We start from the raw sequence: 12060 nt of genomic DNA on the forward strand, positions 1-12060 counted from the left end.
TAACACTTAGTAGCCCTGTAATCTCAGGAGATGGCCACCACTAATAGGAGCCTCTATGAGATCAAGCTCCAATGAAATATGAAAGCATCACAATATATATAAGAAACTACTGGCTAAGAAGTAATAAAAAACTAACTTAAAGGCTTTCTTCCATTGGTTAACCCATTTTTACCTTACCAAACAAACAAACAAAAATTCAATGTCTACTCAACTCCCCCACCACCACCCCTATCAGATTAATCAGGGGAAGCAGACTTACTAACATACATAGTTGAAATCAAAAAGGTAATTTTTTTTGGTTTGAGGGATTTGTTTTTGGTTTTTGTTGTTTTTTAAGTAAAACCCTGAACAATTTCTTCATAATGCTGCAAAAGATGACCAACCTTAAGTTTTGTTTGCAAACTGACTAGTTTTCTAACAAGTTAATTTCCAAAAGAAAAGTAGACCAAAATTAAACAAACTTTATTTAAATACAAGTCCTCTGTTTCAGAACTTTTATGATCATTAATTTCAGAGGATAAGGATGACAAAAAAAAGGGTTGCAAGTTATTGCAAGTTAGACAAAATGTTTGGTTTTGAATTTCAGCTCCTTTTCTCTCCAGTGAGAACACCAAAGCTGACTCATTTTCAAAACCTATTTTTAACTGTAATCTTTATACTTTTTAAGAAAATCAACTTTATCTTTTTAATTCTGTAAAGTCATTTATATTTTTCTTCATTAATACAGAGGAGCAAAAATACTGTTTTTTCTTTTTTGGCCTCAAGTGCTAGTAACTTTTGGTAGCTATTGGTTTAAATTATAGCAATCAATACAGTAGGTAATTTAGGGTGTAAGTAAATTTAAATTTGGATTAACAACAGCCTCCAGGTGTTTTCTATTTCAAGAAGTACTAGCATACAAAACTGTAGTTATCCCCTCTCCTCCACCAACAAATTACACATGTTCCAAAGAGATTCACATGTTTCTCTAAAATAAAAGTTCTGAAATGATTAGTCAGTGTACCAAATTTTGATGGTATACAAGTTTTCAGAAACATACCTATAAAGTGAGCTATAGCTACAACAGTTTTTCATTAGTTCTTAATCCATAGCCTCTTTAGAACTACATGATTTACCTCAATAGCCTGTAATCTATGGTACAGAAATCGTTTTTTCCCTCATCTATTGCCTGATTTAGAGAGCTATGGCTCTATGCCCTTGGTGGAGTAAGGGTTTAGCATCTGATGATAATTAAAGCTTTAAAGAATACTTTGACTACTGAATTTCAAATCACACACACAAAATAGGTGAGAAATTCTTTTATCATATTTAGAATCAAAATATCCCTTAAAATATTTACATTTTACAGTAAAAAGGATAGCAAAACACAAGATCATGTACAAGCTTAAGTATTCAAGTTTCCAAAGAGCCAAAAATGAAAAGGAAAGAAATGGCCTACCACAAAGTTGTAGTAATGGTAATAAATGCCTTCAATGAGTGCAGATTAAAGCAAGAAATGTACTCCTTGGGCGTCTGATTCTTGGTCAAAAACTGCTCAACTAAATGATTAATATAATCTGATTATGAAGTTGCTTGGCGTTCTGTTTCTCCTCTACAGTTTCTTTAAAAACAGTGCAATTTAAACAAACTTACAGAGCACACATTACTCTCAAATTAGTCATTATATAAAGGACATTCACTAGAGGCAGTAAATATACTCCATAGTTAACCATATTTACCAAGTAAGGAATAAAACTAAAATTTCTAAGCCTTTATTGCATATTAATAAAACAAATCTTTGAATATACAGCAATGTAAAACTTTTAAAAATATTAAATTCCTAGAACTAGGGACAGTTGGTATGAAGAAGGGATGATGAGCACTGGTACAGAGAGCACTCTGCACCAACACACAGATTTTATTGTTCTGCAAACCACCAATATTAAAAATTTAAAAGATGGCACAATCCTAGCAGGCAATCATAAAGTTTTTAAGATACAACATTTAAGTTATTTAAATGTAATCTTGAAGCAGCCTGCAAATTTTACCTTTTGCTTTTAGCTCTGTCAGTGTGGTCCCTATCTTTGTGGTACCTATCTCTGTCCTTTTCTCCTTCTCTATGTTTACTTTTCTCTCGTTCTTTGTCCTTTTCATGGTCTTCACTTTTAGGTTTATCTGGTTTCTTGTCTACATTCCTACTATCCCGGCTTGCTTTTCCATCTGCTCCTCGATCACCATGTGACAACCGTGCCCTCTCTTTATCTTTGTGCCCTTCCTCCCTTTTTCTGTCTCTGTCCTTGTCTTGGGTTCTGTCTCTGCGTCTATGCCTTTCAGACTCTTGCTCCCATTCCTTTTCATGTCGCTCTCTTTTCAAATGGTGTGAATCACTATAAAATCTCTGTCGATCCCCTTTACCCCTATTAAATGGCCTATCCAGTTGCTGTTGGTCTTGCCTACCCCAAGGGTCACTATGGCGCCTTTCTGGTCTTCGAATGTCTTTAACCTGGTAAAAATTTTGTGGGCCTATATACCTTGATGTTTGTGAAAGGGGACCCATCATACGTTGTGGTTGGCCTGTCAGGTGAACAACAGGTGGCCAGGGAACCATGGGATTTTGAGCAAAGCCAAAGCCTGGAGGGGGAAGTAAAGGAGGTGGTAAATGTGGTGGAAATCCAAACATGCTTTGTGGGGGAAAATTAGGAGGTCCTGGAAATGGAAATCCAGGGGGGCTAGACTTGAGATGCTGAAGGTTGGGCTGCTGTGGCCTCATGGGTGAAAAGTTTGCACTTGTTCTGGGGCTGGTGCTTCTGGAAGTAAAGTTGATGCTTTTAGAAGGAAATTCTGATTGACATGTGTTTCCACCTTCAAAATGAGATGTTGTCGCTGTGGATCCTCTTCGAAATGGGTGCACAGTTTCGATATTTTGCATTAAAATATCCTCCTGTAAGGGTTTTGTTTGTTCTGCTTGAGAAGTGTGTATGTTTTCTACTGACGGTGAGTTTTGTGCAACCCCTGAATTATCACCCTGCTGAACACACGAGCTCTTCTCTACAGAAGACAACTTTTCCTCTACATTGATTTGTTCTGTTAAGTGCTCCTTGTGTGACAGACCAGGCAGGGTGTGTTTTTCTCCATTCCGGCAAATATCTCCATCTTTGTTTTCTGAAGCAGTTATCTGCTGACTTCGTCCTGCTGCTTGTCTAGGATCCCGTTTCAAGTTGATAAACTGTGGGGACCTTGTTGTATTAGCAACAAGGTTTTCACTGCAACTGACATTACTATCTATGTTTCCTTTTCCTACATTAGACCTGCATGGAGAACTAGTATTTGAAGTCCGATTATCTTGCAAATTATTCTCTTGATCTTGCAGCAGCTGCCTTTTTAACGTTCTCTCTTTATTCTCCACAGTTTCTTCCTGTTTCGACTGAATTGATAAATTTGTTAAGAATGCTTCTGTAGAAACATCTGGTGGTTTACCTCTGAGGCTAAGACTCGTCAAAGGTCCAGGAGAAATGGAAGAAGAACCCATTACTGATGTTTCTTCTCCTACTACTGAATTACCTGTAGACTCTGAAAGATCATCTACTTTGACCTTTACGTCCTTGGCTTCACCATCAGTTACTTCCACTTTATCTACTTTCTCTGCTTTGGGGTCAGCTTGCTCACTTAGAAAAGGAATTTCTTTAAGAGTGTTTTGTTCTATCACTGATTGAGTCTGTTCATATACCTGACCAGTAGTGCCCAAAAGGCTCTGAAGTATATCATCCACAGGAAGAGGTTTATTTGCTAATTCCAGAGTAGAAGGCTGATTTTCCCAGCCAATCAATACCCCAGGAAGGAATCTTAAAGGTTTTGGTGGCTCTTGTTTGGTGACTTCCACTAAAGGTTCAATTACTGTTGGAAGGTCTTCCTGAAGAGTTTGCTGAGGTTTATTTCTCTGCTTGTGTAATACAGTTGTAAAAGAATTAAAAAAGTCATTTTCTTCCTCTGGTGTTTCTTCTGTGGAAACTTCCATCTTACTTTTTTTGTCAGGTGGCAATGCCATTGGTATGCTTTCAGAAGTCTCGGCTGTATGACTAGTGCTAACACTAGCACTATGTTGCCGCTTCAGTTTTTGACGAATAATTAAGCCCAACAACAGATTGGGTCTATGCAGTTCAAGCCCTGTATAAAATAAAAAACATCAATGAATAGTCATTTTCAACCATTACAACACAGGGTACATTTCTGCATCTAGCTTATTACAGCCTATTAGGTGGGTGCCTGTCCCTGTGAAGTCAGCTCCAGAGGGCTGAAACCCAAGAATGCAAGCAGAGTCTGTCTTCTCACTCTGGTCTCACCTCCCACTTTTTTTTATTCATACTCTTATTATTAAAATGTATACCTACCAGGTCCATCAAAAGGCACAAGAGGGTGTGGAATTTTATCTGCGGCACCCAAAGGAATAAGGTACATATCCTTAACCTGCTTCATGTTGTTAGCAGCTACTCCATAGCGCTTTCTGCTACTGAAGTATGCAAACAGCAAAGTATAAGAAATCTGATCTTCTTCAGTTACAGGTGTGAAGCGAACCACACAAATTTCCTATTCAAGAAAATCATAAATGACTGTTTAAAATAATAACCTAAAGAATAGCTGGGTTTTAAATATCATTTCTCAACTAGTAATAATCCAGTAAATTTTATAATGATGATTACTGAAAAACATGATTTGCCAACTTAAATGCAGATAAAAATAGTAAAAGGAAGGAACTCTTAGGAAAAGATGTTTGCTGACCCACTGACAGATCTGTTTTATCTGAAGGTGTCCCATAAGACACTGAGTCCCACAGTAATTAATTTGCTCAAGGTGACACAATTGTCAGTAACAGAGAAGGTATTTAAACCCGAGTCCTTTGATATCTACACTACATCCTTATTTCCTATCTCATAATCTCCACAAATGGTTGCCTGTGTTTTCAGTATACTGAAAATTAATATCACCTACCACCACCCTGCCATGTACACATACACAAAAAAACTCAAATCCAGTGAAAATCCAGAATGGAGACTGGGTGAAAAGAACTGAAATACATAAAAGCCATACGTTTTATGAAATCATTTGGTTTACTCAGGAACTTATTTGTTTGCCTCTAGGTTCTAGAATTTGTTTCCAATAGAAAAGAGAATCCCAATGTAGTATCAATTTGGTAGTGTAAAAAAATGAGATGTCTTTTCATGAACATACATAGTCAAAATGAAGAGAGACAGACCTGCTACAAAGCCTAAATTGATAGAAGTTCCTATACAGAACATGTAAATGAGCTAAACTACAGCTCTCTTATAAAAGGTCTGTCATCTAAACTGTCCTCTTTTAGGGGTGTGTTTCAGTCAGTTCAGGAAGGAGGCATATTATAAAATACTGGGCAGAAGTATATGGGTAGGCCAAGAATGATTCCCAAAATATCCAAGGGAATACCTCCCCAATGCTTTCTTATGACTTTTACTATCATGAGAAAGTGATAGCAAATAAGTGTTGTAACTTTTCTACAATGCTTCAAAGTTTCTTTGTATTCTAATACTGTATTAATTTAAATTCTAAAACCTATATTGAAAAATATATATTCATAACGCCTGGGTGGCTCAGTTGGTTAAGCGTCTGACCCTTGTATCAGGTCAGATCATGATCTCACAGTTCGGGAGTTCGAGACCCACGTCAGGCTCTGCACTGACAGTGTGGAGCTTGCATGAAATTCTCTTTCCCTCTCTCTCTGCCCCTACCCCACTCATGCTCTCTCTCAGAATAAATAAACTTTAAAATTTTTTAAGCAAACAAACTTCAGGGGGTGCCTGGGTGGCTCAGTTGGTTGAGCATCTGATTCTTGGTTTCGGCTCAGGTCATGAGCTCACGGTCATGAGTTAGAGCCCCAAGTCAGGCTCTGCACTGACAGTGAGGGACCTGCTTGAGATTCTCTCTCACTCCCTCTCTTTCTGACCCTCCCCTTCCCCCCTCCCCACTCTCTCAAAATAAATAAATAAACTTTTAAAATTAAATAGGGGCGCCTGGGTGGCTCAGTTGGTTAAGCATCCGACTTTGGCTCAGGTCATGATTTCATGGTTCATGGGTTTGAGTCCCACGTCAGACTCTGTGCTGACAGCTCTGAGCCTGGAGCCTGCTTTACATTCTCTTTGTCCCTCCCCTGCTCACGCTCTGTCGCTCTCACTCTCCCTCTCTTTCTCTCTCAAAAATAAATAAACATTAAAAAAAATTTTAATAAAAATAAACTTCTATATACTTAGAGCCACTATATTTTTAGGGTCTCTTTGTTGCCACTATATTTTAAGGTCTCTTAGCCTATGCCCTAACTAAACAAATGTCTATAATCAAAGCAAGGCACAATCCCAGGAGGAATCTCAATACTTACTTTAAAACATTTCTTTCAAAACACTGACAGAAATCACTAAGAAAGCATACCAGAAGGAAAGAAAAACCCACAGGAAGAATGCTGAGCTGTTCTGAGCTTTAGCAAATGGCTTTAGTTCAGTTTTGTCAAGCACACTATGTAGATTCAGAATTTGTAGTGGCTCCTACCCCCTAGGGTTCCCTGCATAAGAACTCTCATGATTTACTTTTCAAGTGCTCTCTCATGCAGGTGTAACAAAAGAAATTTTCCTTACCTTGGTTCCTGATGCTTTAATTTTTTCAACATAATCCCAAACTGTCTGAGGTGATATCCTGCCACCTACTTGAATACTATCTGGTAGATCCTATAGTAAAAAATGAAGGTGATCAGTATATACAGAATATCTTTACTGTAATATTCATAATTTACTCTAAGAGTAATTTAAAATTGGTAATAAAAAACAAGTAAATAAAAAGATTTGCATCATAGAACATAACAAAGTACAGGGATAGCAATCAGGATTTACCTCAAATGTCAACCTCAAATAACCAAGCTGGGTGCCTCAATTGTCAACCTCAAATAACCAAGGTTGGTGCCCAAGATACATGTGAGATAGAATCTGAGGTCATGTCAGTTTCCAGTAGGAAAAACAGGCACAGGAAAGTGAAGCAGTGGCAAGCAAACGACACACCGACAATCCAGGAAGAGTACAACAGATTTCAGAATATTAGAGATTGTTTTTCTATTCCGCCCACTCCTACCCCCTCACCCCTTTTTTGGTGGTAGTGGGCAAGGATATCATTTAATCATTAACAGCTGGATTTCAGAAGTTACCAACTATAATTATAGAGTGTACTTCTCCACGGTACAGAACACTGTAATACTGCAAGTTCATTTTTTTTTAACAGTAGAATTTTCTGAAAACAGATGACTATACCTAAATGAAGTGAAGAACTATGTAACTGAAAATATTTAAAACTTTAATCAGTGTATTTCTATTTTTCTATGAAGCTGAAAAAATTCATAGAAAGCATAATTAATTGATAGTAAATTTGATTTAAGTGTATTTAAATTATTAATTGCTTTAATATTTTATTTGGGACTTTAGTCCTAAACTAAAAGTAGTAAAAAGCAGAGGTGGAATTCTGGAAAGCAACCTTACAAACTAAGAAAGGAGAATAGTTTTGTTTAAATTCAAATTCCATAATTCAGGACTTCTTTCCAATTTAAAAGAAGAGTTCTCTTCACCACGGACTGATCAAAGACTAAATTTCTAAAGAGATTTGTTCAAAAAGAAAAGCATCATGGGTCCATTTAATTTTCCTCTTATAAAATCAACATTTCTAAAATATTATTTGCCAAGCAAACTAAATGTAGAAGTAATAATTAGGTTGTTTATTAAAACACAATGCTAAACAAATAAACTGATCAACGTTAGGCACCATTACACTTAAACTAATTTCAGCCTAATATAAAGAAAAGTTTGTTAGTCTTTAAAGAAAAATAGGCATATATACAATTTAAGACTTTTGAAATACTGGAAAGAATTTTTTTTTTCTTTTTTAATTTTTGCCTTCATGATCAGGAGACTGAGAATGGATGCAACAGTTTAGATACAAACATAACAGAAAATACAATCTCAACAAAAATACAGTACATGTACTGAATTATTTTCCTACTTCCTAAAACAAAAGAAAAACACAACTTTTCAAAATAGTTCAAAAATGTCATACTTTCTCATTTTTCATAATATAATACTGTAACTGCTTATTTTCCATAAATGTTGCATGACAGTTCCATCCAATTCTTTCAGGTATAAAACCAACCAAGGGTACCTGGAGCAACTATGATCATTGGGTCTCATGGGACTGTCACCTTACTGTAATGTTTCAACTATCACCTACATCTCATTCACAGATAGAGGCAGAAAAGAGCTGTAGTCATGCAGTAGAGGAAACATAAGCAACAGGAGAATTAGACTTGTTAACATGGAAAAAAATCTTCTTGACAGGCTAACACCTTCGACGTCCATACTAAGTAGGTCAATCCTTTAAAGAAAAACTCATGATATCCATGCAGACTCTCATTAATTTTTAATTCTCTGACATACATCTTACAGTACAGGATTTGTAGGGTGAAAACTTTCAGAATACAATTATCTACAGTTCAAAAACTTCAGTTGTGAACTCAAAATTTCATTAATTGAATGGTTCTAAGCATCACTGTCAACATACTTATGAATGAAATAAAACATTATTATTTATAATATCATTTTCTCTCCTACTTCTTTTGGAAGCACATATGTCAACCCAAGCAGAAAACGGCAAGAAAAGTTCACAGTACCTCTGTCAAATACTCAGGGGAACCAGATACTGGGTAGGCTTTGGTAACAAATTTTGCTACAGAAGGCATGTTGATAAAACCTTTCCAGATAAAGTTCAATCGAGCCAGGAAGGTAGACTCAACTTCAACAGTTCCAGGCATCTCTGGTCTAAAACAGGACATTAGAAATTTTCAGCCTAAAGATATGGTCATGAATAAATACATTTTCTACTAAGTCATCAATTATTTCTACTTTAGCATGTCAAGAAAGCCAAAATACATAAAGGCTATTGATTAAAGATGAAAGTACGTTCATATTTACATAGTCATGACTTACAATATCCTTCACGGGTGGCTCAGATGAAGGTACAGAGAGGTGCAAGCAATTTTTATTTAATGACCTATCTCCCACCTCTTGGGACCAACATAATTAAAAGGAATTTTAAAGTCAAGTCCCCACACACAGACTCAAACCTCTAAATTAATTTTAAGTCTTATTCTTTTATCTCAATTAGTTTAATGTTTAAGAAGGTACAGTTCTTTTCTCAAAAGAAAGGTTCCTAAGAAATATGTCACTTTTCCATATTTGAAGACATCCAAGTATAATTTGGCAAAGATCTATAATAATTATTGAAGTTACAGCTAAGAGAAAATTACCGTGGGGCAGGAGAGAATGTTGATTTCGGAGACTCTTGTTTTTCCTCTTCAAAGAATTCAGAAGCCAAGATGTTTGAGGTTGAAGACAGTGCATCTGCTATACTTTCTGCTTCATTATCTGAATGTTTACGAGATACTCCAACAACAACTTTAACTTTTTTTGGAGAAAGATCATCTACAGGTGGTGCCATTCGACCTAACATCAGATGACACCAAACAAACCATTTTTGTAAACTGAAATTCCTGTAACTTCATCCATTTCACTTCAAGAGTTATTCAGTGTTTCTGATGGAATTGTTGCATAACCTTAGATTTCCTGGGGTAATTTTTAACTATCATCATTTCTCATGCTGTGTTATATTACATCTCTCTAATTGATGTGAAAAATTAGGGAAAAAGGATATTAAGCAACTTAGATAAGCTGAAATGGAAACATTATAACTAGAATCTAAAATAAGTTTCTTGGGATACCTGGGTGGCTCAGTCGGTTAAGCATCTGACTCTTGCTTTCGGCTCAGGTCACGATCTCACGGTTTCTGAGATGGAGCCCCATACCGGGCTCTGTGCTGACAACATGGAGCCTGCTTGGGATTCTCCCTCCCTCTCTGTCTCTGCCCTTCCTCTGCTTGTGCTATCGCTATCTCTCTCAAAATAAATAAACAAACATTTTTAAACTAAGTTTCTTGATTCCCTAGCAATTTTTCTTTTTTTTTTTTATTTAGAGAGAGAAAAGGCAAGCAGGGGAGGGGGTCAGGGGGGAGAGAGAGAGAATCCAGGCAGGCTCCACACTCAGCGTAGAACCAGATGCAGGGCTTAATCCCACAATACTGGGAACATGACCCCGAGCTGAAATCAAAAGTCAGATGCTCAACAAACTGAGCCACCCAGGTGACCCCCTACCAATTTTAAACTAAATTAGACCAAATTCCAAGAGAAGTTACTTGAAAAAGAACTGAGTAAAAAAAAATCTGTATCCTACTTTGTGTTACATATAGCAGCACCTCATAACATAAATGCATAGTACAGTTACTAAACATGAAAAATGTTAGTAAAGTTTAAAAAATGACACTGGTTTTAGGCTATAGCACCAAGAAGGAAACAAATCACTCAAACTTTCTGAAAATAGGTTAGGTCTAGTAGTGTTTAACAAATGTTTTTGTGTGCTAACATTACATTTACTAAAATATTACCATGGAAATTATTAAAGTTAATAGAAATCACTAAGTATTTTTTATTAAGATAGAACTACATGGGTGAACTTAAAAATACTATTAGACCATGGATAGCTTTCTTTAAGAATAGTAACGTCTTGGGGAACTTAGGTGGCTTAGTCGGTTAAGCATCCGACTCTTGATTTCAGCTCAGGTCATGATCTCCTGGGTTTTCGTGGGTTCGATCCCCATGTCAGGCTCCAAGCTGACAGTGAGGAGCCTGTCTCCCTCTCTTGCTACCTCTTCCCCCACTTGAGCCATCTCTGTCTCTCTCAAATAAATAAACTTAAAAAAAAGAACAACAAAGTCTAAAAACATTCTCTCTGCCCTTTAAGTCTTTAATCTTGTACAGACGGTAAAATATATAAACATGATTTTGAGAAGATATGATTAAATATAATTTAAATTCTTCCTTATACATCCCTATTTCTTATGCCCTAAATCTAGCCCATCTCTAGCATCTATCAATATTACCTAACGTGATTATCTCAAAGCCTCCACTTACTTCCATCTCCAATTACTGCTCTAATCACTCTAATTAAAACCATCTTCAGGGGCGCCTGGGTGGCGCAGTCAGTTAAGCGTCCGACTTCAGCCAGGTCACGATCTCACGGTCCGTGAGTTCGAGCCCCGCGTCAGGCTCTGGGCTGATGGCTCAGAGCCTGGAGCTTGTTTCCGATTCTGTGTCTCCCTCTCTCTCTGTCCCTCCCCCATTCATGCTCTGTCTCTCTCTGTCCCAAAAATAAATAAACGTTGAAAAAAAAAAAAAAAAAAAAAAAACCATCTTCATCTCACATTGGACTAGTGCAGAGGCTTCCTATCAAGTTTCCCTCCTTCCTCCCTTGGCTTCTCCCACTGTAATACCTTCTCACCACAGTCAGAGAGATCTTCATAAAATTCCAATTTGATCATGCCATTCCCTTGCTAAAAAACCCTTCAATCAGTATCCACTGCTCTTAGATAAAAGACCAAAATCTTAAATGTGGCTGTAAAAGTAGATTTTCAGTATTCTGATCATGATCTGTAAAGTCATATTTTATCTCATGATCCATTACTTATACACACACACACACTCAACACATCTGTGTATGTGTGTGTATATACACGTGTGTGTATGTGTGTATTATTTTGGTTATATATAAATAACCAGAATTAAAGTTTCACAAAATGGTACACATCTTTATAAGAGTAATTCACTGTGGTATTTCATATTGTTTTTGTTTTTGAAATGCTAGTAACTACTTACTAACTTGATTTCACTAAGAAGTCACAATCTGAAGTTCGAAAGGCAATAATACAAAATGTGATCCCTAAAGTATCTCTTCAAACAAATCACATGCCTCTCTCCTCTTCTTGAATTCAATTCAAGCTCATGCCATTCCCAGTATTCAGAATGGTCTTCCCCTTTCAGTCTTCATGTCTCAGCTTAAATATCAATTCAAGTCTCCCCAATGCCTCACTCTAGGCTAAGTCTTCCTGCTAGCTAAAGACACTTATGACTGTACTTCT

General features: G+C 36.7%; 1 protein-coding gene across 5 annotated transcripts in view; it reads right to left on the reverse strand.

Annotated features, from left to right (window-relative positions):
• Positions 1 to 1283: 1283 nt before the first annotated feature.
• PHF3 (PHD finger protein 3) overlaps positions 1284 to 12060 on the reverse strand; it is an 81481-nt gene continuing 70704 nt past the window's right edge. For all 5 annotated transcript variants that reach the window (XM_019417645.2, XM_019417642.2, XM_019417643.2 and 2 more), the window contains 5 exons: positions 9341 to 9536; positions 8705 to 8852; positions 6636 to 6725; positions 4368 to 4563; positions 1284 to 4143 (listed from right to left, as the gene is read on the reverse strand). In XM_019417645.2, coding sequence (XP_019273190.1) covers positions 2024 to 4143; positions 4368 to 4563; positions 6636 to 6725; positions 8705 to 8852; positions 9341 to 9536 — 2750 coding nt within the window. In that variant the 3' untranslated portion in view covers positions 1284 to 2023. The remainder of the gene's footprint in view (positions 4144 to 4367; positions 4564 to 6635; positions 6726 to 8704; positions 8853 to 9340; positions 9537 to 12060) is intronic.

The sequence above is a fragment of the Panthera pardus genome, unplaced genomic scaffold, assembly GCF_024362965.1.
Source record: "Panthera pardus isolate Hobbes unplaced genomic scaffold, ASM2436296v1 HiC_scaffold_17, whole genome shotgun sequence".
NCBI classification, from domain to species: Eukaryota; Metazoa; Chordata; class Mammalia; order Carnivora; family Felidae; genus Panthera; species Panthera pardus.